General features: G+C 41.8%; 1 protein-coding gene across 2 annotated transcripts in view; it reads right to left on the reverse strand.

Annotated features, from left to right (window-relative positions):
* Positions 1-347: 347 nt before the first annotated feature.
* usta (uronyl 2-sulfotransferase a) overlaps positions 348-27,373 on the reverse strand; it is a 50,346-nt gene continuing 23,320 nt past the window's right edge. For both annotated transcript variants that reach the window (XM_034527951.1, XM_034527952.1), the window contains exons 2-8: positions 21,066-21,109; positions 14,510-14,665; positions 8,687-8,766; positions 8,410-8,563; positions 2,703-2,800; positions 2,403-2,560; positions 348-2,236 (exon numbers count right to left, since the gene is read on the reverse strand). In XM_034527951.1, the coding sequence (XP_034383842.1) occupies positions 1,944-2,236; positions 2,403-2,560; positions 2,703-2,800; positions 8,410-8,563; positions 8,687-8,766; positions 14,510-14,665; positions 21,066-21,109 (983 nt within the window). In that variant the 3' untranslated portion in view covers positions 348-1,943. The remainder of the gene's footprint in view (positions 2,237-2,402; positions 2,561-2,702; positions 2,801-8,409; positions 8,564-8,686; positions 8,767-14,509; positions 14,666-21,065; positions 21,110-27,373) is intronic.

Raw genomic sequence — 27,373 nt, forward strand, 5'->3', positions numbered from 1 at the left:
AAGAGAGGCGGAAGAAAATACAAGTCGTAATTCATCAGAGGACAGACCGTGTTGTCCTGTGTGCAGCAGGGAAGTTCATTTCACAACTAGGAAGCCAGAAGGACGATGAGGGGAAGTTGGGTGCAGTGATGGAAAGGCTTCTGCAGGGAGAACGAGCTGCATGTGAGTAAAATGATGGAGCCTGGCGGCTGCTCTGATCCTAGCTGCCTATCAATCTGAGCGTGGGAGATTTTAGGCAGCTTGAGAATGAGGTAGCGTGCAGCTTATCTGATGGGAGGACGAGGCCACCACAAACTTCTTCATATGAAGTTTCCACAAAAGAATACAAGTAAAATGGAGACAATAGCTGCAATAGTTAGAGGACATTTATTCTGAAGACTTTAAAAATGATGGACTGCATTAGTTGTTGTTAACAAGTTTCAGCTGTTGATATAAACTCATTGTAGACAACCTTAAAATACCAAAAAATAGTTTCATAGCCGCCAGAAACCAAAATACAAATGATCAAGTTATTAAACATCTTTTTTTTCCTTCCTGAGAATCTTATCTGGAATGCAAACGAATACAAAATAATAAATTAAACGGGCAAAAAAATTAAACACTGAACACAAACCAGAACAATGAAAAAGGTATAGACAGTTGAGATTAGGATGGTAGAATATACGACATAGGTGACAGTCACATATTAGCTTATGGTTATTATTCTCTCATGATTTGCACACGATTGATGAATAAACATTCACTCTGAATAGCTGCTGGATATTTGGAAATGTTGTGTTAGCTGAGAATGGTAACACATGCTTTTATGATAATATTTTGAATGGGAAAACACACCCTTAAACAGAAACATAATCCTGTTTGACATGAAGATTAGTATCCAGTTTTGTGACCACATCCCTCATTTTGCTTCAGAATTTAATAAAAAGTCACCTCAGAAAAAAATGCAGTATATTCATACAATTTTGGAATGCATTGCAGTAGAAACACTAGTATTTGGCAAGCTCAATCTTTTAAACTTTGGATAAAACAAACTACTCTCCATAAATTCATTTTAGTGTTTGACTCTCAACAAATGACCTGCCTCAAATATTAAATCCATGCTAAATTACACTACTGGTTTGGTCAAACTCAATCATTCATGCACACAAAGTTGGAATTCTTTGAATTCATAATTGAGTGCTTAATGTCTAACCCTCATTTATACCTATCAATATCTTACAAATTAAACAAAATGTTATAAACCAATACTATCACAACTGACTTGCTTAAGTCACAACTCCACCAGGTTTATGGTCAGTTACTGGAACTCTTAGTGGGGTTTGGCACTTGGAACATAGACAGCTAATATACAAAAAGGGTTTTGGTACTTTTATTTGTGGATACCATTTCCCATTCCAGCTTTGACAAGATTATCCCTTTCATAAAGTATGAACCTCTATCTTGGGCTAAGTCCTCTCCTACAGTAAACGCCCCAGCGATCAACATTTAGAATATTTCCCAACACATTTAACCATCCACATCTTGTGCTGATCTCTCCTGGAGATTACAGCAATGATGTTTTTTTTGTTATATTTTACATTAACAAATCCCAAAAACAAGCTCAAATTAAAACAAAACTTGAGTCAAGCAAATTGAGCTAAACGGTACTTCCCACTGTCCTTGGTCACGTTTTTAAATAAAGCATTATGTCCTTCCAATTACTCAACTCTATTGTCCTCAGTGCTAAGCCTGGCATGATAGGAGTCTATCGAAGATGGAAAACAGAGCCCGAAAAAACACGAGCTTCAGTATCCACACACCCCTAAACAAACCTCACTTTTCTTAGGAATGCTGCACGTTGGGGATCACTCCCCTTTGCCCTCAGGCTGCCTCCAGCCATCTCCAGCCAATTCAAGCACATCAGCTTTTTTTTGGGGCTACATCCACTGTTCATCAAACAGCCCTTAGGTATGGACCAGCCAGCTGTTAGCATCCTCCAGGTCTGCGTCCAGCTCCTCATCTTCATCCAAAGGCTGTGGGGTTCGGAGGGCCAGCTCCCGTAGGAAAGCCGTTGAGTGGGCGGGGGGTTGGGAGACAGACTTGAGCCCAATTTTCTTCTTGGTGAGGTGGAACTGATCTCGGATGAAGTTGTAGAACTCGTACTCGTAGCGCATGCGGTGGTACAGCACCTGCAGGGCCTCCAGAGTGGGTGTGTGTTTACGCACGGTGCCTGTCATGTTCCCCATCTTCTTATAGTCTTCAGAAAGAAGATGGAATAAAACAAAGACTAAGAAGAGCTCAAAGAATCAGACTGCAATAATCAGCAACTTTACAAAAAATGTGCCAAAATTCAATTTCTGAATGGTAACACACAATTACACATGCGATACCTTCAACATGAAACAAATGTAATGTGCACCTACCAGGGCTCTTGTAGATGTTGAGTACTCCAGTAAAGTAATGGGGTAAGAGCCTCTCCAACAGAAGCAGAACATCCTCCAGCTCCTCCAGGATACCCACAAGGAGGTAGTTCTCCAGCACATTCTGCTTGGCCCTCTCCAGAGCCCAAACTCCAGGCTCCCTGGTGGAGAGAGAAGAAGCGTTAGAAGTAAGAGACTGAAAAACAACAATAGCAACGGCGCAGGCATATGGCTTTATATGACTTTTACTAATGTCTAAAACATTCAAATGCTTTGCCAGCAAACTGGAGAGTCTGTAGATACCTGCATTGAGGATGCTGTCCACAGAAGTAGGGAATGATGTAGAAAACTCTGGGGTTGGAGCACTCTGGGTAATTCTCTAGAATGCACACGTTGATATCCTGAAAGCAGACAAACAATTCTATTAATTTTACTGCACTCATTCCTTTATAGTTTTTTGTACAGTAGATGAAGCTCAATGAGAAGTGTAACCATTTGTTTCTGCCACTAGAGGGAGCCCTTCACCAGCACCACTGTCATCTTCTGAGAAGTGCTCTGCGAAACCACATCCTGAGCACAAAGATAAGCTCTGCCCCTTCACCTCAGCTGCTCTCAGAGGCTGAGGCATCAAATAAGAAAACTCATAGGTGTGCATGAATGTATGCTCACCTGAAAAATGTATGTTAACAAAAGATAGATAAAGATCTTTACCATGACCTAGTTCCAGAAACCAGATGGAAACAACAGCTCGACATTATGCAGTCATACAACTGTGGTGAACTTTCATATCTTCTAATAAAGTGATTAGATCGGAGTTGTGAACTTTAAAACACCCCTTGTCTAAATGTGGGTGCTATTAAACAATGAAAGAAAAAAAGAAACACGAGAGGAAAGATTAAAAACACACACAGTGACGAGTGACGCCGGCCAGCCACTCAGTGCTGTGGAACCAGCAGTCAAATCCGTGTCAGGTGACGTAAGCCTTATGGATGGCAACAAGTCCGAAACAACAAAAAACACGAGTCACGCACACGCAGACATGCCACATATGCTCAAAAACACACGTACGGCTACACGCATGAGGCAAAAGGTGTTATTAAAGATGATGGGATCTAATAGTGGACACACATTGAAACTGTAATGATTATGTCAAAGCTTGTCAGTATTTGAGGCCAACATGCTTGGGTCAGACAGGATGATGGGCTTAGACCTTCCCAGAGGACGTAGTCTGCTTTTGAGGATGAGATATGAGGGCCTGCGGATGAACACTAGGAAGCAGGTGACTGAGCTGTTAAAAAACCTCACTGACAGGGCTGTAAGCATGGATTCAGGGCAAGGAACCATGTGTGTGTGTGAGCATGTATGAGCTTGGATTGCCAGTTGCAGTTAGCTCTATTTTGTTTTGTTTTTGGCTTATGAGAGCGTGACGATTATATATTCATGCTGTGTTTGCTCTATGAGACAAAGGAAAGGGAGAGACTCATCAAACTGTAACATCAAATCTGATAGCTATACATCTTGATTTCTTTCGAGCTTCTAAAGATGGAGCCGTAACAGGAACAGCGCGAATGCCAATATACATAAAATTAGGATGACATAAATGATGCACTTGGTATAGTTTTCTTTCCTTGCAGCCAAATACTGTGGTGTAATTGTATCTGATTCACCAAGAAGGCTGCAGGGTTTGTTTGGGTTTTATGACTGAGCTGCACTATGCACCGGGAACAGGACGTATTGGTCGTGTAGCAAACCACTGGTAAGCTCTTCAAAGGAACCACAGCAAAACCCCAGAGGAGCCTTTAGAAAAGAGTTGAGCATTACACTATTGTTAGAGTAGAGGTCGTGTCCGGGCTTGTGATAAGATGGAGCTGCTTTTCTTTGATTCAGAATTTCAAGAAATAATTAGTTTTTCATCTTGTATTTCATAGTTCTAAGAATGTCAGTGTGAGTACATCTAGTGTTCATTCAATTATGACTATACCTCCTTGCCATGCAGTCTATTGTTTCTTGCCAGTGATGAGTGTTACAATTTCAACAAAAGAAAACCAACAAAAGTCTCTGTGCGAGAAACAATCAATCACATGCAGAGTTATCAAAAGAAAAGTTCAAGTGGATACATGAACTAATTTGAACTCTAATGCAACACCGTTTCATTTCACACACTTGCCACGCAATAATAATAATAATAATAATAATAATAATAACATTTTTCTATAATCAGCCCAAATGCAGCACTGCACAAAAAAGCATTATGAAAAATGTGAAATGTGATGTGAACAAAAAAAAAGGTGATAAAAAGCAAGGGAGCGCCAGACACAACAACACAGTGAAAGACGAACAGGAAGTGTACCTAGAGCACACTGCTCATAGCCAGGAAGTCCCTCCTCCACTTTACTCCGACACTTGATACAGGACCCTTATGCCTGAGCATTTTAGGGGACCTCTGGGAATCCAGCCATAACTCATTCATATACAACTACGCACAATCAAACACACACACACACACACACACACACACACACACACAGCAGTCAGACAATACGCACTCTCTTCAGAGGACCCATTAGTATTTCGAAGAGAGTTCCTGTGTGCACACTCATGCACATTGTTCCTATTCTCACCGTGAATTAAGCCAAGTGAGCAGTCAAAGACAACTGTAGCGAAATAGGCCCTAATCTCTCCAACGGCCTCCCGTTGAATGGAATGTATGCATGTATTAAACCAGGAGTAATTGATGATGCAAACCTTTCCCATGGGAGAGTTTGTCTGAGCATTCATTGAGGGAGCATGGTTTTAAAATCACATTTAAAACCTGCAATAACTGATTTCATTTGTTTGAACTCTTTGGCAGACAACACAGAAACCTAAATTGCGATTCATAAATTTAAAAAAAAAAAACTATACAAAAAGGGCACGGAGATACTTTTCTTTAAAAAATCCCATGCTTGTGTAGATAACGTCAGTAAGATTCGTGTGGCGGTTGCACCTTCAGCAATCGAACCTGTGACACCACCCCGCCGTTTTTTAATGTCAAGGCATGCCAGGGCATGACTGACGTAAAGCCTCTCTCTTATTTCCTTGAGAGTATGTGTGTGTCATTGTAAATGTCAGGTTACATAAGAGCATATCATTCACTCATTGGGAAATCATCTGGTCCGTGGGAATCTCACTGGATCAGACCAGTATTTTGGAGCTGTGAGAACTCACCATTTTACACACGCACGCACGCACGCACGCACGCACGCACGCACGCACGCACGCACGCACGCACGCACGCACGCACACACGCACACACACACACACACACACACACACACACACACACACATTGAACCCCGTGGTAGAGCAACACCTGATGATTCTCAACTGTTACTAAAATAACCTCACCAGATTATTTTAGTAATAAAGAAAGAAGCCGTCTTTTTCATTTAAAATAAAAGCTCTTAAGTCTGAAGTGACGGTCCGGGCATGTACACACACTGTGTTCAAGTGTCCAGAGCATGCCTTTGTATAGTGGAGTGTGTGTGTGTGTGTGTGTAAAAAGGGGTGTGGAGGACTGACGGAAAATCCAAGCCGACCACAGGAATGTCTCAGTGACACGTGCATCAGGTTCCCTCGGCCATGACAGTGTTCTCTTATTGACACCCCTCATATACACCCAGCGCAGGGCAGACGGAGCTAATGCACACCTGGCAGGGGATATATATCTAAGACTAGTCCCAACTCCAAGTGTTGACATAGCAGGGCACTCACACTGCTATACACAGATATTTCAAATGTTGTACTTACGAGGGAATTCATCTCACGGCCATTCACCAAATCTGGACATCTCTCCACAACCTAATGCTTTTATACTGAGCCTTTTATTTTGGATATCAACATTGAGTGAAATAAGTCCCTGTAATGTGACATTGTTGCTAAGAGTTATTACTGCAGTCGCCATGGTTTGTCCGTTGGAGACACACTCGCCCTCTGCAAGCCCCAAAACACAAACGTGGACATCTGCTTCCTGCACACAAGCTCACAGAGGCTGAACGCTCGAGTCTCTTAAGTTTCCACTTGGCTTTAACTTAATCTTTAACCCTCAATCTAATCTTAGTTTTACCTACAACATAAAATCCTTTTCTTAACATATTAAACTACGGAATATTTCCCCCTGTTGCCTCTTGTCCCTGTCTGTCTGTGGCAATATAAGTTGATTCCTAACATATTAGGGAGTATATATCAGTTGACTGCAACTGCAGAGAACAAGCATGATACTGTACATATCCTAGTGTTTATAGATATGATTTTGCACATAACTGCAGACTGTTAGGTAAGCTAGGTGGTTGTGGCAAACGGACACACTTAGTACCAATAAACAATACCATGTGTTCTATTTCCAGAGAATGAGGGAAGTTAAATACAAACGATGGGAGAGGACGAGAATTAGAATAAAACGTCACATACTGTATTCTAACCACGCACGCACGCACACACACACACACACACACACACACACACACACACACACACACACACACACACAGGTAAGCCAGTCTACAGCAACACAGCTTCCCCCACCCCTTTAACTGTAGCAAGGGGCCCCCGTGGTCTGCATACTTTAATAACTCAACTCACATGGTCCAAAACTCCAGGGAAAGCAATGCAATACTTAATTACACCCAGTCAGACTCAAGCCAGAATGACATTCACTCCTCCTATATGGCCTTTTGAGCTCTCAGGGTCTCAGGGTCCGCAGACTGCCGGGCAACTGACAAGGTGTGTTTGTGGCTGGATATTAATTCACCATGAAAGTATTGATATAATAATTGTTTTGAGCTGCCAACATGTTTTTTTTTCTATTTTTACGTCCCCACTGGCTCCATAAGTCCCATATGTGGTTGTTTGTTGTATTTTAGGGGACTTCCAACATCACGTTAGACCCATCACTTCACTGCCAACTGTATTGTATGTCATGAGCTCAAACTGTGTTTCAGTGTGAAACTCATACAGAGACTTAAGGCTCTCAAATATTATTGCTATTTGGAGGAGCTACAGGGGTAAACAACTCTGCAAAGCAGATGCATGGTACCACGTTCCTGATGTGGTTATTCTGAATCAGGTCTCTAATTGGAATCATAATCAGAGTTAAACATTGGGTTTAGCATCAAGCTGCCTCCAGCAACACCATGTGTAAAACATATTCAGAGAGCAGAGGGGGGTTTTGATTTATTTCTGGATTGAAGAAGAAATGTTCTTTTACTTAAGTTAATGTTTGTCTCAAGATAAAAAACAGAGATCACCAAATTCAATAAAACAGTCATTTGGCAAACACAGGAAATTCTATGTATCTGTTATTTAAGGAGTGAATTAAAGCAAAAATCACTGCTGATTAAAACAAATATGTTGTGGAAGATTACACAGTATGTTTATATACCAGAGTACAACAGTCAGTATCATTGCCGTCTACTCTGTACACTGTCTTCAAACACTCTTTGGCATATGTGCCTCCATAATTAATGTACATAAAGCTCATACCAGAATAATAAATGAGTATCCAACATTTTACTTCATGTCTCAACTGAGCTTTATGAGACCAGCTGGCCTGGAATCAAAACAAATACACGGTTAAAGCACTGTTATTTGCAAACTACTGCCTTAGTCATAAAGTGCAGCTCTTTCAAATACTGAAAATGCCGTTTTTCAGACCATAAACAGTCGAGACATTGATTTAGCTAATGTCCATATGGAAGTAAGTAGGCCTGAGGGCACTGGGACCAAGATGAGAGGCAGATAGAAGGGAAGAAGGCTTACAGATTCAGCATTTGTTTGACTCTCAAAACATTATTATGAGAAAGGGTTTCTTCTTTGGGTACTGCTCTTCTTAAGACTGGGGCAACACGGCTAATGTGGTAACCTCTCTAAAGCGTGATTAAATAAACATCTCAAATCAATTCTTAAGAAAATAGCTTTGTTTTTCAAGCCACAAACAATAACTAAACACTGCTTAAAAACAACGGTCTCTCACCAGGTATCTCTCATCCTCTTTCATCCCCGGAGTGCGGATGAGGTGGTTCTGCTCACCCCTCCAGTCACCAAAGCGACGGAAGAAGTAGTTGGAGAGGAACCTGTTGATGGGGTCCCGGATTATGTTGATGTAGACCGGCTGCTCTATCCTGAACCTTACAAAGACAAGTAGAAATGTAAACAATAAGTTAAGACCTGTACAGAATTGGAACATACGTGAGGAGTTATTGGTTTCAAATTGCTGTAAAGCAATGTTAAAAAATGGTGCACTACTGTACCTGGTAAAGTTCAGGAAGTGAACATGCCGTGTATAGAGGAATGGCTGAGGGATGTTACTGATGTTCTTCATGAGATCCACCTAAAAAAGAAAAAGAAAAAAAACAAACACACACAGTTGATTTGTCTTGAAGAATGAACTGAAATACAAATTAAAGAGTAAAACATATTGAGCTATATCAGTGACAGTAATTGCGGCATTAAAAAAAGCAAACATAAGAGTTCACTTGGACTTCCCAAACGGTAAGTAAGTTCAGTTTTGAGCCTGTCACGATAGCCATATCTACACCGTGGTAGAAATCCAGCAATTATTACAGGTAATTTTGAACCCCATGACTGCACAGCTTTCAGCATGTTTCGTTAATCTAACAAGATTCTTCACCATAGATCTCTCTCTGACACGTCATGCAAAGGAAAGCCAAAATATTTTAAGCAATTATTCCAAGCTTCTTCTTCCTCTTGCTGCTATGAAATATTAAAAACACCCCAAAGGCTTTCCAGGTTTTCATGGAGAGGCAGGCTCACATGCCAAAACAAACTTAAAGATACCGCAGTCGTTCCTTATACGGTGCAGGTGCCCTCCACGTTGTTTGACGGATGGCTCTTAGTCATTCCTCCATAATAGAATAAGGGAGATTTTTTTTAAAATTTTAATGTAATGTCTATTGTTTCTCCTTTATCTCCACAATTTAGAATGACTTTTTCCACCCTACTGTGCTCCTTGTCCCAGAAAACTCCACTACTGGTATCAGGAATCTGGAGACAGCCACGTCCCACTTCCACCACTGTGACACATGTTGTCGCCAGACGCTTCATTTCTCCTGCCAGTAGTCAGTGCAATGGTCAACGATTTTACTAACTGTACTCCATATTGCAGGCCAACAAGCAAAGGCAAGGACATACAGATCCCTCACTGATCTCCACAGTGGTGGGTGTGGGCCTTGTCCCTGCAGCACCAGTTTTAAGGGGATGAGTAGAAATAGTCTCTACATGAGTAGTTGAAAAGTGGAAGTTTAAAAGGATTAACACAAATGATTAACAGACAGCTGACCACTGCACATGGTGCATTCAATGAGTCCCTCTGCTACCCAGACAGTAACACACTGGCCAAAGTCAGAACCAAACTGGAGACCGGGAAATAGGGCAAAGAAGGCAAAGAAGGCATACACATGAAAGAAAACTCCCCATTGATCCAGATGTGTGTTTTTTTAAAATGTTTTCACCAAAAGGGTTCTTCAAGCTAAAACTGGTTTTGTTTCCTACATCTTACAAGCTTACATCCACATGGATGCAGACATGTGAGTGTGGGAGGTCGGGGACTGGGGACATCTGGCGTGATACAGAAGACATGGGAAGCTGGGTGAATATGAACATAGCAAAGGACCAGATAATAATATCATAATACTTTCAATTGTTTGTGACAGCCTGATGCAGTCAATGTGAAATCCACAGTCCATGATTTTGAACTTCGATCAATCAGTTCAGTATTTCCCCATTTCTACATTTTAGGGCCATATAGAGAGAGCGAGAGAGCAGACCATAGGGCTTGTTGGAAGAACAATAGCACAATCATACACACAGCTGTACTCTCTGTAAGGAAACGCAGCGCTTGATAAACCCTCACTGATCCGTCAGACCAAGCTGTGGCAGCAGAAAAGGACAACATCCAGGCAGACTTTGTGCCTCTTCAGCATTGGAGGGGATTTCTAGGTTCAATTTGGTGATGTCTAGGTGATTCCCGGCTTCCAGGGGAGATTAAAGAGTGCAGCAGAAGAGCCAAACACTGTCAACAAAGCATTCCCTGTGAACAGAATCTACAAGCACCCACAGAGAGGTCTGGTTCTTTCATGGTAGAGCAGATGCAAACTTATTGAGAATTGATTGATCTCAGACAAATTCTGATTTTGGAAAAGTGGCTCTTCATTATGCCAAACGACAGACTTCAAACACACTGTCAATTGGAGAAAGTCTTTCTTTATCTTCTTTTCAAAAGGAATGACTCTTGATGTGAGGAGCAAATCATAAAAAAATTTATGAAATATGAATGCACCACTTCAAAATACTGTCAATCTACTAAAAAATACTACAATACCAGCAGCATAAATGTTTGATCCGTATTGATTATCAATCTTTCTCTGTATTGGCAGTCTGATTTTGGTTGAAAGAACATAGTTACGTGAATGTATTCTGAAGTGTCCAACCCGCTGATATTTTTACATCTCCAAAATGCTGCAATCTAGAAACTCACTTTAATTTGCCACAGCTCCATCACTACTGTATTTCCAACGATAATAATATATGCGATTATTTATCCATGTTGAGTTGTTGCTGCCATTAGCTGCTTGTTGAAGCCTACCGAGAGCAATATCTATCCAAATCATGGGATAGGGTTAAAATGTGTATTTAGTGCTTTAGATTATAACATTATCATGACGTGGTCTATAGTAATCTTGTCAAATTTAATTTTTGCCAAGAAACTTGAATAAATACAGTTAATAAATTGATATTGGTGAGGGATTTATGATCTGGTTAATTGCAGGACACTTGCTTAAATCATCTGATAATACATATTTGAAAAATACTAATTGCAAGATTTTTTTAATTAATAAAAATACAATCTTTTATTTCCTAAATATTTTCATGGAGCCTGGAGCCTTATCAGCTGCTATAACAAAACAGAAAAACAAAAAGGATCTCTATCAGCCAAAATCTATCAGTAAAACAAACATGATCAGGGCACCTCTAAATAATACATGTTCTCCTCCACAAATAATGTGATTGTACAAATAATGTGATTGAAGTTATAAATGAACATTCAACACAGGTAAACATGGCTTGGACCTGAGGGGGTTGACTGAATCACTTTGTATATGAAGCATATTTGAAGCAAAGTGCATTGATCAGCTGAGAGACTCAATGTCCTGTTTGAATGTCCTGCTGTCATAAACGATGTCTAGGCCCCTGGTACGTCACAGCTGTTTGGACAGCAACAGTAATATGTGTACTTGTTTATGTACACAGAGAAGTTAATCTGAGGCCCCAGTCAGATTTGGGTTTAACACCCTCCTTCTCCTTTATAAACTCAGTACATTTCCACTCACTCTGATTCCACTTACAGCTATAAAAGGTCCAAACTTTCATTAATTTCTAATTAATAGAGACAGAACGTCTCTATTAATCCATTTCAATTCAACAGAAAAAAAGTTTATTATCCACATACTGCCCCCTCGGCTATTAGTCCAGACCAATTAGCCCAGAGCTAACCCCTGACGACCCCTCCCCCACACCCAGGTTGATGTGCAGACCCTGAACACATTTGGCACAGTTAGTGAGTTTGTGTGTGTGTGTGTGTGTGTGTGTGTGTGTGTGTGTGTGTTTTCTGACCCACCCCTGTGGTCTGTCTGGCCAGACCCCCTCTCCTTTACCAGGGGGAGCTGCAGGGAGACAGAGGGAAAGTGGAGGACAGTCTGAGATTCCAGGCATACCTGCAGTCCCCCGGCCCCCCTCCTTCCTGAGCCCCCGTGGAACCCTCACTGGGCTCATCAGGGGAAACGGAGGAAGAGCCAAAAAACTGCAGAAAGCTACGGTGATCTGCAGCTAACTAAATTAAATTTGTTTCTGTGTAAGCCCAAATAATCAACACCTGTGTAAGAGAGAAATATGGAGGGTAGAAATTTGAGAAAAAATATTCCAGGAAGATCGGTCCAGACATTACCGCAACTGCTCTGACAACGTTTATGTATCGGCTTGAAAAGTTGCTACACAGTACACAGAGGGTGAGAGCTTTTCCCCACAATAAATAGCTTCAATAAAAAATTAAAATAAAGGCTCATTTGCTTACTAAAAAAGGCTTGAAATTGGTTTATCCAATTGGTTTATCCAATTCTCTTCCTTGTGACCAACAGCTTCAAACTGTTGCTTCGAGTGAGACGCTAGGGAATAACTGTTTACAATCTTTGTTTGAACTGGGGCCAGTCACTTTTCTGTGTTTGCGTATCTTTGGCGGTGTGATGCGGATACACAAGGTTCACGGCTGAGGAGTAACTGTCTGCTGGTTTAATGTTGTTGGTAAGAGGGAGGAAACAGGATCCCACATGAACGCAAACCCACTTACAGTAAAGATGCTGTCTTTCTGTTTCTGTAGAATTTTATGGTGGAATATTTTTTCCCCTCCAGGAAATGTCTGAAACCTCTCTCTTCCCCTCAGCCTGTTGCCCGTGTACTGAAAAGAACAGATGGGTCACTATACGTCACAAAGCTGCAGAAGCTCTGCAAAGTTCCAGACGAATAAGACCCCTTCAATCCACACACAAGGCATCAACCCGGGGCGAACCTACAAGTGGACTACTGGAAGAGCCAGGAGGAAAAAGGTCCAAAAGCAGCAGTCTGGAGCCAGAACCATGACTGATGAGACCAGCTTCTCTAAACTTAGGCGACACGCGTCTGGAATCTGCATAGGTCAACACACACATGCAAAAAAAGCACACAAAGACGGAGCTACACTTTACAGAAACACACACAAACACAAAAACAGGCGTACACTCCTAAACAGATCCCCCCTTGCACAGACACTGGAATGCACAAGCGGTTTCTGAGGAGCATCACTGAGACGTTTTACGACCAGAGAATTAATGAGCCTAATGGTGTTCTGCAGCCAGCGTTTCAGGGTTTGATGAATGGATAAACAAGTAGCTGTTTCAATATTTACTTCACATTAACATCAACTCGGTCAGTAATGTTGAGACGCATTTAGCATCTGCTGACCGTGCAAAAGTGGTTAGCACTAGCTTATCCCTAAAGGGTTCTGTCAATAACGTCATATGAGGATATGAGTCATCTCTGCGATACTCCCACACAAACACACAGTTCAGTCACTTTCTCACCCGGGTGACAAAAAGAGGCATTGCATCAGTGGGAAATGCCAATAGCAGAAGTGCATATGAAGAAGCTTGGGCCTTGCACTGGTTCCAAAGGAAATACAATATTTCTGCCTTCACTGCTACTGAAAAACGTTGACCTCAATCGGGAAATTATTTTCTCACGCTTTTTTCATCATTTATTTGTATATATAATGAAAACAAGGATTAGAGGATAACGTCTTAAGAAAAAGGTTAGGTGTGCACAAACAATCTCAGTGCCATTTAGATATACTTTATGAACATGAGCACTGCTCAGTGTCTCAAAAGGCCGCGGCCTTTGAAACAAAAGCAGTTTTCCTCTGTAAAGCCCACACTCATGTCCATGAGATATTTTCTTCAGACTTGTTCTCACAATAAACGAAAGACAAACACGGGAGAGCTCCTGCTGCCGTTATGTGTTCACTGTGACCACAAAGTTAAGTGCAAAAATATGAATCAATTAAGTTTGTTTCTCCAAATACAGTTAGTGTTACCTAACATGTACTGGGGCTTTACTTTTTGTATTTGTTGAGATTTGACAACAGCAGCTTCTTTGAATCTGGTCACTCAAAATAAAGTTAATTGATACAGACCTCGATGAATATTTATATAGCAATGATGAATGCATAAAGCAGCGGCTTCAGCCGTGGGATCAGAAAACCACAGGCTTCCACTGGGGCTGAGACAATACAAGAAAGTACTTCCATGATGTGAGCAGCAACGATGCAAATGATTGAGCATACGACGATGTAAACAATTTGACTCCCAATTTCTTGTGTATGTTACTAACTGGAAGTGTAACAATTCATCATGTCAACCACCCAATGGATAAATGACCAAATATCATGACACCTCTGACCCTGTGCCTTCGCTTTGATTTAATCTTTAAATCCATCCCCTACTGCAACATCATCTCCTTTATCTTACCTGTTCATGTTTTGTGAGGCGTGTTTTATTGTGGATATCAGAGGAGACCAGGTTGAACTGATGTTTCTCAGCCAGTAACCTCAGCAAGATGACCACCGTCCGGCTGCCGCACTTCCCCACACGGTTATAAACCACCTGGCTGGGGAACGGGAGCACCTGCAAACACACACAGGAAAACATAAAGAGAAAGAAAGAAATATTGAAGAACTTATTGTTTGTCGTATGTTACAATATGAATTTTACTGATGTGTGTTCTGATTATATTGACTGTATCGATATGTTTTAGGACACCAGTGTGTCGAACAACACTGGCCATAAAAGCCGGTAAAGGAAAAGACACCACGTGTGAAAAAAGGATGAAATCTAAGGAAATTCACCAGGCTGTGGGTGGAACCTCTCTTCTTGCAACCTTTGACCTTCTGTTTCTCACATCTACTCTCTCTGGGGCTGGACTCAATTGACCTTGCAACGTATTCCCCTTTCACTTACGAAAGACACACAAAGACATGTGTTTCATCTCTACATGCGTATTCCTCCACTGAATTCAATGAGTCAGATATTCTGCTGACTTCACTGCAAACCCCATAGTGTTTTATCACACACACATACTCACACACACATGTACACAGTGTACACTCCTCATGACTCACCAATTAAACAAGAAGCCGAGCCAGAGGCTCAAATTATGTGGAAATGAGTGTGTAAAACGTTGCTTCACTTGAAAAGCATGTGACAGTAAATCGCTGCTTGCAAGAAAGAGGAAGTTGAGGCTGACATGCTTATTGAACATGAAACTCATTTTAGTACAAGAGCAGCATGAATGCACTAATTTGGCAATTATCCCAAAGGGCCTACAAGGTTTGCACAAGTGGCCCCTTAAGAATGAAGGATATCCGAGCGAACGTACCAGTGAGAACAACAGTGACCGAAGATCGGGGGCCAGTTAAAGGAATTAAGGAGAGAATGAGACACAGGGAGACAGGTCACTTGAAAGACATCTGGAGGAATTATTTTCCAGTAAATGTGATAGAGATCTACCACAAACAGATCAGTTCTGTGTTGCCTTGAAAAAACATACTTCCTCATCACTTCAAATAAAGTTTTCCTGTAAATCAGATGGTGGAAAATGTGGCTGGGATACATTCTTGTCAGCATTCCCAGTCTGGAATGGTGATTGTGCATTTCCCAGGAGGGAGGGTGAGGGGAGATATCTGTGTTTGGAAGCTAGTCAGACTGACTAAATTAACTGGCTCATAAAGTGTCTAGTTAATGAAGAAATTGGCTAGTTTGATACCTGATTCAATCGCTTCTTCCACTCTACATTGGGACATGAAATGATTATGAAGTTAATCTTTGGGCTCTTTAGCTCTGGTGCTGGCTGCGGTAGTTTCCACAACATAGAGCTCAGCATGGCCAAACACACCCTTCTGTCCAAAAACAGCAGTCCCACCCAGGCTTTGTAAAAACAGTGAGAGCCTCTTTTAATGTTTGCCAGAGGCAAGAAAGAAGAAAGAGAAAGTAACAACAGGATGAAGAGCAAAGGCGTCAAGGGCAAAGAAAGAGATGGAGAGGGTGAACTGGTCCGAGGAGAAAATTACAGTCTCGGTCTGATGAGGCCGTCACCATATTGATACCACTAACTGTTTGTTAATCCCAGAATCAGTATTTTTGGGGGATTTCATCGGAGACTGAACCTGTTTGAAACATTTTGAAAATAAGATGCGTGGGTACATTGGTCCCAGGATGAGTAAGAACGTACTAGAACAACAATTCACAGCTTGTACAAGCTTATACACGTTTTGTTTGCAGGCGTGCTTCAGCTTGTGTCACTTGCTGGAACTTTGTCATCACATACTGTAAATATGCTGTATATATCAGACATAGTTTTATAAAGCAAAAAAAAAAAAGATCAATAGTTACACTTTTCACTCAGTTAGGAGAACATATTTTGAGCAGTTCGGAGGTTCTCCTGTCCAACATTCCTCAGTGTTTGCCACGTAACTGCAGACTCCTCAGCTTATAACAATAATGAGCTGAATGAAATACATGCAGCGTTTAGCAGGACACCATTCCCCACTGATGTGATGACAAATGACTGCATCAGACTTCTAACAGCCCGCTGTTGTGTAACACAAGAATAACATCAGAGATGCCATCAAAAGTCCAAATCTCCCGTCGGCACTGACAGCAGTGAAAGGGCGACCTTTCAGTTTGTGCTATTGTTGTTGCCCCTCTGTGGAGCTATGGTTTCTGATGCATGCTGGGAGAAATGTTCGCAGCGTCTGCCAGTCAGGGATTCTGTCAATAGTCGATCCCCGGTGTAAAAAAGTATTCTGTAACAGAGCTGTTTTCCACCGTGTCTGATCTGGGCGCTGCTACTCCAGAGAGTCAGGCTGTCGTCGTGGTATTTACAGCCCTGAAGCTTCCTGGCGAAGCAGACATTGAGGAGATGAGTAGTCCTGGACCTTTCTATAGCTTTCACGCTGTCTCTTCCACTCTGCCTCCTCGTACTTTCTCAGTGTCCTTTCAGTTCTAACACCCTGCCCACACACAAACACGCACACACACACACACACACACACACACACATACACACACACGTAAACTATTGTCTCCGCCTCTTGGCTTGACCACCCATTTCTGCAACGAATGAATAGGAGTCCGCTCCCTCCAATCACAAAGCCGCTAGTTTGAGAACATGTACTGGTTTGCCACATTACACACACACACACACGCACACGCACACACACACATCTTGCTGTAGTTTTCAGTTAGCTCTGCTTAGGGTTACGTTGCTCTCTACCGTCAACTGTTCATCCCACGCTGAGAGGAGAGCGGCATGTTGAGGTTTCAGTCAGGGCAAAGTAAAGATCCTCGGCACTTCCTGTTATTAAGGATCTATTCATTCATCTCCACTCCCACTCGAATAAAGAGCGGGGGAGTCTCACCGCTCTAAGTAGTTGTGACAGCAGAGTTTCCCTTCAAGTATGTTTATGAGAATCAAGATGAATGGATTTTCAATGGTGGAGAGTAAATGGGAAACTTTGACTCCATCTCCTTACGCTGCTTTGCACTTGTTGAATACAGAAAACGTCATGTGTTGAAATGAAGATCGAAACAATGATCTGCCAAGCTTGCAAGAACATTGGTTTGTGCATGAGAATATTTCTGAGAGCATATCTCTTTTGTTTTGCTTTTCTGGTTTCACTAAATATAAAAATCACAACATCATCAAAAACTCGAATCTTTAGGGGCTCTTCAAAGACATTTGAGCCTCACTCTTGCTTTTTCTTTCTCTGTGTCAAAATTCATCCCATTGGTCTTTTCTTGTATTATTTCAAAGCGCATATACCATGCAATTGCCGCTATAAACAGTTCTTTTCAATTTTCCGTGCGATTAAATAATTAAGAACACACATGTAGAAATGTAGAGGGGATATTAATGCCATGTTTCCATGCACATAGACTCATAATTATATTCTGAGAGCTGCTTTGGTTTTTCCATACGCTCTCATTTACGTTGAGCTTTCAATCCAATTTCTAATTTACCAGAACCTCCGTGAGCGCACGCTGCAATACGACCGCCCTCTGCTGAAATAGAAGATCAATCTCAGCCGCAGCGGGACGTCGACGAACAGATAATGAGAGATGTGCTCGACGTCGCGCTCGCCACTGACATGGCCTTAGCATCATCTGCCTAGGAGACGAGATGACGACGAATATGGCTAAAGTATAATCACAGTTCTATGGTAGCTGGATGCAGTTTGTGAAACCTCTTCATTTAAAAGTCATACAACCAGAGTGAAAAAAAAATCCGGAGAGAACGAATAGCTTATTGATTTTAAACTTCAGGGACTTGGTGGGAGTTCCATAAAAATAGTAGCGCAATACATTTTTTTATTATGTATAATTTAATAACTATAGAAATCACATTTAGTTTAATTGGTTGATATGAATGCATTTGCATTTTTCTAAACCTCCTTTAGTGCCGAGGTCATTTTTAGGAGAAAATTCACTGTAATCCAAATTAAAGATTCAATTATACAGCAGATGTCTTCAGGCCATGTTAGAGCCCCAACAAGCTCCACCAGGTGCTCAAGTCCCTTATTGGAAATCTCCTCGCTCCTCGATTGGACCGCAAGTCGTTCTGGTCCACAATCTCGAAGGCCATCTCAAAGCTCTGATTTGCCACCAGCAAGGATACATGAGAGCCACCAGCAAGGATACATGAGAGCCACCAGCAAGGATACATGAGAGCAGCCTTCACAAGTGGTTTAACGCCGGCAGGCGATCGGACTGATCTCACACATCTCAAAATTAATATTGGAGGGGAGACAGATCACACAATAAACCTAAGTGCAGGGCTATCATTCCCAAGTTTTCTATTCTACTTTTTTCAGATTCACCATCTAGTCTAATTTATTAAAAAGATGTATCTCCTCACCAACTGTTAGAACACCCGGTTAGCCTACATTTGAATATGGATACAATTAAAGAGTGAGTGAGCAGGAAAGTATGTCCTTCTGCAAGAAGAAAGACTTTTTACATCATTTATTGTCATTTCCATTCAGTCACGTGAGGCTGATAATTCCTGAGGTCGGGTTTGATATGAGTTACATAACTTTAATTTCCCCTGAAACATTTAGCCTTCATTTATATTAATATATATTAATTCACAATCAAAATATCAATAAACCCAGACGCAAATAATGAATAACCAATATGAGCACCTGCTGCTGTAGAAATTATTCCGGAGCCTCTAAGCGGTATGAATACTGAATGCTTGTTGTTATTCATGTGCAGGTGTTTGTTGAACAGGTAACAGGCTACAGCACTACAAAGCACTACGGCTGTAGCAGTTCAGCTCCACACCTTCTTTCTGTTAATAGTTGTTTTCATTAGATCTGTTTGTCTATTAACTCTCTTGTCATTTCAGACCCGGTCATTCACACCTGATCATCCTTCATTCCCTTCACCTGGTTCTCACTCCCATCTCACCTGCAACCCATTCCCTTGTTAGTCACTCACTACTTAGGTTCCCTCACTTGTCCTCTGCCAGATTGTCTTGTGTTTTGAGACCAAGTTCTCCAGCGTTCCATAGTCTGTGTCCCTGTTTCTGTCTGTTCTGTTCCTGCTGTTACTCCAGTAAAGGATTATTATTTGCTTACTCTGTTTCGTCCATTGTGCTTGGGTCCCTGGTCTTCGATCCTTGACAACGGCTCTGGCAGGGATAACTGCTTTATCAGTAATATTAGTATGTTTGTGCAGATTCGATAACAATAGTCTCTCCAGCTGTTGAAGCTGATCCAGCTGTGATCAGCTGTCTTCAGAAGCTGACTTCTCCTGTGTCTTTTCCAGGCATCCCCAGTGGGACCGACTAATACGCAAGGAAAAGTTGCAAACGAGGGAAACAATGCAATTTAAAAGACCTGGGACACCAGTCTCAGGATGGGGCAACCAGTACTATATGAAGCCTGAGATGAAAAACCTGGGGCAAAAAAAAAATCCATTAAGTTGCTGCTCGTAAAGCTTTTTGTGCGCGCCACCGGTAATAACTGGAGGTGATCCAGATGGCTGTATCAACAGTTTCATCAACTCAGTGTGATACTGAGGACACATCTCTGATGTGATGAATGTCTGCGTAAATTATTACACATTTAGAAAGGAACATGTTTTAATTCAAAAGATACAAAAAGTACATCAAGTAAGTTCCTCTTTTTCAGTCCCTTCCATCAAAATGAATTCCAGAGCTTCTGTGTTTACATAATCATGTAAATTGCCTCAGGACACAGTCAAGCTGTTACACTCTCAGACTTCATTTCCATTTAATTTCTTCAAGCCCATATAATATTGAAAGCGTGGCATTGACAGGGTTTATAAAGTAAACTGGCACCGTGTGCTTGTTGGAATTGAAACAGACAAGTTTGTTACAGATAATAATAATAATAATAAGGTTTGTCTCGGTGGCCAGAACAGACTTTTTAAAGTGAACACAGATATGACCAATCTGAAGAGCTGCTCACATCAGCCACAAACTAACCTGTAACCAAACGTTTACGTGCTGAAGGCCCACCGGACTCTTTGATCAGAACGGGAGAAATAATATAATGACAAATAGGGGAGCAGAAATGTGAGAAATGTGAGAAATGAGGTGAAAATGAGGCGGTGACTGATTCAAGAAGGAGATAATAAACAAGGGTCAGACCGAGGAAGAAAGAAGTTGGCAGGGAGAGAAAGACGGAGCATGGAGGAGAGATGGTCATGCAAACGTGCAGCTGGATGAATACAAGGCCTCTGTGTGTGTGTGTGTGTGAGAGAGAGAGTTCAGAGCACTACTGTAGCACTGAAGCCAGGTCTAGTTGGTATTTAGAGAGAGTTTGCACGCAGACCGTTCACACAGACCGAACCCTTATCCTAACTGGCCTGAACTGGCCTGGAAACACAGGGCAGCACATCAGAGAGGAAGAAAGGTAGGTTAAAAAATGGAGAAATTGGGATAAAAGAGGGAAAGGGGTGTAACAGGAAATCAAACATAGTGATAAAGGAGAAGACTTACTCTTGGAGCAGGAGGTCCGTGGTCATCCAGATATGTGGATTCACCTGCAGAGACACATACGTGTTAGGATTCTGACATACATCAAGAAGACTCAAATATCATAACTGAAAAGAATGACTGGGCATCAACATCAGCTACAAAGATAGCGGCAAGACGCAGGACTTTGAACTAAGGATGCACTTTTTCATTACCGATACAGAAAGGATACTTTTAATTCATAATTTGTACAGATCTGATACCAGGGTTTAATGACTTCCTCATGAAAAGAAGCATTTTTCAATACTGGTCGCTCTTAAACTCTCACATGTCCCCAGACAAGAGTTAATGTCCCAAACCTCTTGAACCTCTTTTAGTTTTACAGCATTTTTTTGGAAATTAGTAGCCAACAATTTTATAAGAAGATAAATAGCAAATAAATAATTACATTTTGATGTTAAGAACTAGACACAAGACAAGACTTGTTTTTGCTCTCTTGTATCTTGAAAGATCTGAGATCTTTTTCGTGCACACATTAATCAGAGTCATCAAACTTTAGTTCCCCTCCATATGTTCCCCCTTGCCACACCCGGAGGAGGCTGCACTAAACAGGTGGCACTTCACTCAAAAAACCAACGCCCCAACTCAACTGAAACTCTGTCATCCTCTGCCACAGCGACCCACATACAACAGCGTAACTCTTTTTCATTAAGACTGAGTTACAACATCTTTATGCAGTATATCGAACGCTGTGAAGCTGTTTCATGTTGAACCAATGGAGCTCTTTTCTCGGACTTCATCCGGATCTATAAACACACATCGCTTCCCTTCACATTCAGAACATTCAGGTGGCTCGCACAGGAGAAAGGTGGGGTGACATATTGGAGAGCGTGGGAGAAGTGTAAAGCTATATGAAGAGAAGAAATATTACATAAGAGAACAATCTCTCCTTTTGTCTGAGAAATGTGATCCCAACAACACAGATGAAAATAGCAAGATGTGATGCATGAACACACGGTTCATAACTGGCCACAGGTTCCCACTTGGCGCACACTTGTGTTATGCTATTGTATGCTTGAGCTGGAAGTGTATTGCAGGCCTTTGTGAGTACTGTTTAAACTTAAGATAGTGGTGTGTAAGCTTTGAATAACTAGCCTACTGAGATTCAATCTGCCTGTTTTTGGCTCTGTCGCAATATCGCAAACACGTTCAGACGCTGAAGTTAATGTAGAACCGTATTGACTTTCTATGTGTGTTGTGGCTCATTAGTTCCCCAGGAGCTGGATGAATAACTACTGACACAGCTGCACTATTCTCACCTTCGGGGTGTTTTTTTAGACTCAATGTATTTTTGCAAATGTCTACGTCTCTCTCGTTCATGATTTAACACGGTGTTCCTGAGGAATGTTTGCTGGTCTTCTTCCGAAGCATTGGAGGTCACGGCAGGGCGAGGATGCAGTGAGGCAAACATCTCCGATCTGTCATCCATCATGGACTACCCCCCCCCCCCCCCCCCCCCCCCCCCCCCCCCCCCCCCCCCCCCCCCCCCCCCCCCTCCCCCCCCCCCCCCCCCCCCCCCCCCCCCCCCCCCCCCCCCCCCCCCCCCCCCCCCCCCCCCCCCCCCCCCCCCCCCCCCCCCCCCCCCCCCCCCCCCCCCCCCCCCCCCCCCCCCCCCCCCCCCCCCACGACCTCCAACCCCTCTCCACCTCCCGTGTGTGCTTCTCATTAGCATTTTGGATAAGGGATTGGAACTAATTTTTTCCAGGGAACGATGCTTGTTAAAGCTGACAGCTGCCTTCCGCCTACAGAGAGAGGAAGATGAACAGGATGAATAAGTAACTGTATCGACCCCATTGTCCATTGCTCCAGTGGTAAAAGTCAGGGAAGAGGATGACACGTTCAGAGATATTGGCTTGAATGACAAACATTTTAATATCAAGTTCCAAAACTGAACAAAGCAGGCCACAGCCCTCAAAAACATTATCTTGTACTCTGTGGCAGCTGCATTTTGTATTATTTTTTCATGTTTACTTGATCTATAACCAATCTATGATTGAATAACATTGACTTCACTCTGCCGATGACACTACTCCACCTGTTCCTACATTCACTGGAATTTACTTAACATGACACCAATGCATATGTTCCCAGGAGACAAGGTTTCTGATTGGATGGGTATGAAAAGTATGTGAATCTTATAATATGAATGGGTGGAATACTGAAATGGTTTGGCATATATATAACTGGTAAAAAGGGCGTGCCGTTGTGGATCTGGAAAAGGATTAAGCCTCTCTTCATCCCAATGATGAGGACAATAGTTTTAATGGGCAACACAACTCCAGGGTTAAGATTCTTGTAAAACAACTGTGAACAAAGCTTTTGCATGTGTGTGTCCCATTGTCTCATAATTCACCCATGCACCATTTTGCATCAACATGTCAGATAGGACAGTGCCCTCCACCTTCACTAAAACACCAAAAGAGTGAATTTCTTTAGGAAGATTGGTGCTCAATCTCATCAATAGAGTTATTGTATAAGATTTGTAAAATCTACACCAAAGAGCACTGAAATTGTTCTGGCAGATTGTGGGAGGCCAACACCTCCCGAATGTGCTTGTCAGTGATAACGATGCAGCGAGGCACTCTTTAGTGTCTGTCTGGTGTGCCAATGTAAACCCCATCTGTGTCATTATTAGGCGGCCAGAGCAACTGAAGTAGTTTATTTAGCAAGAAAGTCAAAATAGGGCGTTTGGGATGGAATCATGAACGTGTCAGACAAACACAAAGTAATTGTGTTGCGCACGTAAACCTAAAAACAGAATTATCCAATGTTGGAAGTTTATTTTGACAAGAGACGGCATGTAACGAGCGGATACTGTACGTTTTCCGTAAACACAGAGGTTTATTTTGAAAATACACTATGAATGTAACGTGCAGAAACACACAGGTCATCAATGGTCAAGTGGAGAAATAACTAAATAGCAGAGGGCAAAGGGCAAAGGGAAGAATTCCCAAATTAAACAAAGGTCGGTGTCATCTTTGAACATCCACATGCTTATGGTATGTAGTGTGTGTGTGTGTGTGTGTGTGTGTGTATGTGATTAACTGGAGTGTAGGTATGCATGGGCCTGTAGCTAAATGGTTAATTGGATTACTGTGTCACAAGATCTATCGCCTCTGGCTAAGAGCAGCTGCATAACCAGACCTAAGTACATTATCTAATCAATACTGCAAGATGAACAACATAAATCAGTAATGCATCGAGGGCTTTAATCAGCGAATAAAAATAAAAAGTGTACGTATTACCTAGAAAAGTCTAAGAAACAAATGAACCAAAAGACATCAATATTTTTGAAAGCCTTTACTAAATTAGGAAAAATTGTGTCTCACAAATACAAGCGTATGATTTGCACATCTCCACAATAAATCCATTTTTAGATTTTCTGAACAACACATGTAAGTAGTACTGCACAAGCTGAAATAATAAGCAATGTAATTTATATAGAATAAAATGTGGAACTCTGTAAAGCTGATTATTGCCATACATGTTATTTTCTGCATGAATAAAAAAACAACAGGATCTAATTATTGTGAATCTTCTAAGGGAACCAATCGCTCACTATTTTCCCCTCATAAACTCTACTCACATAACAGCAAGTCACTGTCAAACATCACTAGCCCTAATCCTGTATGTGCTCAGTGACTGTGAACCCTGTATTTGTATAAGTAGAAGCATCAAATTAGCACAAAAAGAAAATGAATTAAAAAACAAGGTTCGGTGTCGGCCCTGTCCAGGAAATTGTTATAGAATATTACCACCTACATCAATTTGTCACCTTATTAACTGAGCAGAGTTTTTTTTTTTCAGTAAAAAAATGATTTAACTACAAAGCTCTGATTAGCTTGGTTGTTTTTCCACATTTGAATTATTTGAAAAAAAACATCTTGAGATGTGGGCAAAGATCCAGAGGACAGGAACCAGGCAGAGAAACAAAAAATGATTGCAGAAAGAAAGATAATGTTGAAAAAGGGGAAATGTGTGATTGTGAGCAGAATACTGTCACATGATACATATTCTTTGACATTGAGAAAACATAGCTTTGGTCTGTAAGACATGTATTTCATCAATATTGGATTAACAGTTCATTTCAAACCAAAGAACTGTACGGCGTATCGAGATCTCTACAGTTGCACAGGACTAACTCATCGGGCGTCATCCCGCAACAATTCCTTCAGGCTCTGGAATTTTCCCTTCGGTGTGTTGGCCTGCTTCAGGAATGTTGCAGCAAAGTTCGGGAATTTCATAAACATGTATTTAGAGCATAGACCATTTCTTTTGCTTTGTGAAATTGGCGACCTAGCTAAGTAGAGTTTAGGAAAGAGCACACCCCAGAATAGGATGAGGTGGGAGCAGAAAAAACCACACAGGAATGGTTGTCGAGAATACGGCCAAGAGGATATGGAGCAGTGTTGAGCTCAAGGGAACTCCGCTTCGCTGTGGGACACGACTCAAAGAAAAGATGGAAGGTTACAGAGCTGCTGCACTGGAATGCAGTGTGCATGTGAAAAAACAGATTAAAGGTTCCCAAAACTGTGACCAGCACCTCTACATCCTGCTGTAGTTTCAGTATCTACTGCAGAAGCAAATGAGAGAACGAACGCGTGTGCTCCGAATATAGAGCGTAGGTTTTACGTTCAACACAAACGGATGGATGGACGGATAGCTCTCTCATGAAAAATGAAATGACATAACTTCTGCCTGATCCAGCTGTGTGAAACGCACCCAGTTGAACTTGACACATGTCTATGGTTACAAAACATTTGCGCAATAATAAAGAGCATATGCAAACAAAGTCAGCGTGTAAAGGTTACAAACAAGCTTTTCTGTGTGTGTTTGTCAGTGAAATGTGTGTGTGGTTACTCAACCCTTTGATTTGGAGTGAGGGAGTGGCCCTCTTAAGACCCGTAGCGCGACCCATCTACCTAATTACAGAAGGACGTTAAGCTTCGGGTCAGGGTCTCCACCCACTACGCCCTGCTCCACATCACCTCTCAGTCACTCGGGAATCAACAATGGTCAGACAGCTTTTTTATATAAATAGAAAGGCTGTGTTGTTGCTATGTTATTGCAGGTGCCCAAAGACGTGCAAGGGAGACTAATTTGTGGACCTATTGCTCCCCTAAAATTTGGGTTACTGAAATGGAGTAGGAGGACACATATGTATAGGAGTTTCAGGGGTTGGAAGACTCCAGGATGACAGTCAGCATGTCATTTGTGGACACCAGTGGTTGCCACCGTGGATGCTGTATGACAGGGACGTGTACCGCTCAACTGATGACCCAGCAAAGTAGTGTTGACTGTGGCGGCTTTGCAGCCCTGAAGCCATAAATAAAAAGACATACTTAGTGTGACAAGAAAAAACTGAATCATTTCCAATGTTAACAAAAGAGGAAACCGAAGTGACTCATGAAATTCATGAGAAAATCATGTCAATGCTTGTATAATTATTTAAAAGAGTTGAAGGGTAAACTAGCGCTGTAGATGACAAAGATGCCGCATGACAACCCATAGACTTCATAACTGACACATTTGAAGTAATGAACACATTTGAATCCATTATTGCTTGTTTTGTTGGATAACGGTTGATCAGTCTTGTATTCAACCAACAGTGCATTTCAAAAATGTTGGGAGGAACTCAAACTAGTGTACTTAGTGTTCACACTTGACAAAGTAAACTGATCCACGACACCCCAGATGAGTCATCTGATGTCTCTGACTTTGAAGAAGCAGTTGTTAAATGAAGCCGAAAGCAAAGTGAAACAAGTCAAGTGAGGGACTTTGAGCTGGTAAAGTATCCACATGTGGAGTGAAAGAGAATCACCTGGTTTCAACCCAAAGGCAGGATTCCTGAATATAAAGTTAAAGGGAAAAGTATGGCCATCATTTGATGAATCAAATATCACAGCACAGCACAGAGACTGATCTCCAGGTGCATGATATGGGGGGAGATTTTGCAGTATAATCAATAACATTTAAAGGTCTACTCTTTGAGCCATTGTGACTTTGCCTTGTTCTGACCTGAACAGGTATGACTCTTGACCTTGTGAGACTCTACTCTATCTGGCAGGCTGCCAGAGCACTGAATGCCTCCGGAAATCTAGCTTTAAAATGAAGAGCTGTGCGGTAGAACATTTCAACAGCAATAACCACAGCCAAAGTAGGACAAGTAATCAACCCTATACTTCTCCAATAATGAGAAAGAATCATACGTCAGAATCAGAAAATACTGGTAATTACAGGATTCTGATGCTGTCAGGGATTTCCGGTAAACC

Source organism: Cyclopterus lumpus, chromosome 24, assembly GCF_009769545.1.
Source record: "Cyclopterus lumpus isolate fCycLum1 chromosome 24, fCycLum1.pri, whole genome shotgun sequence".
Taxonomy (NCBI): domain Eukaryota; kingdom Metazoa; phylum Chordata; class Actinopteri; order Perciformes; family Cyclopteridae; genus Cyclopterus; species Cyclopterus lumpus.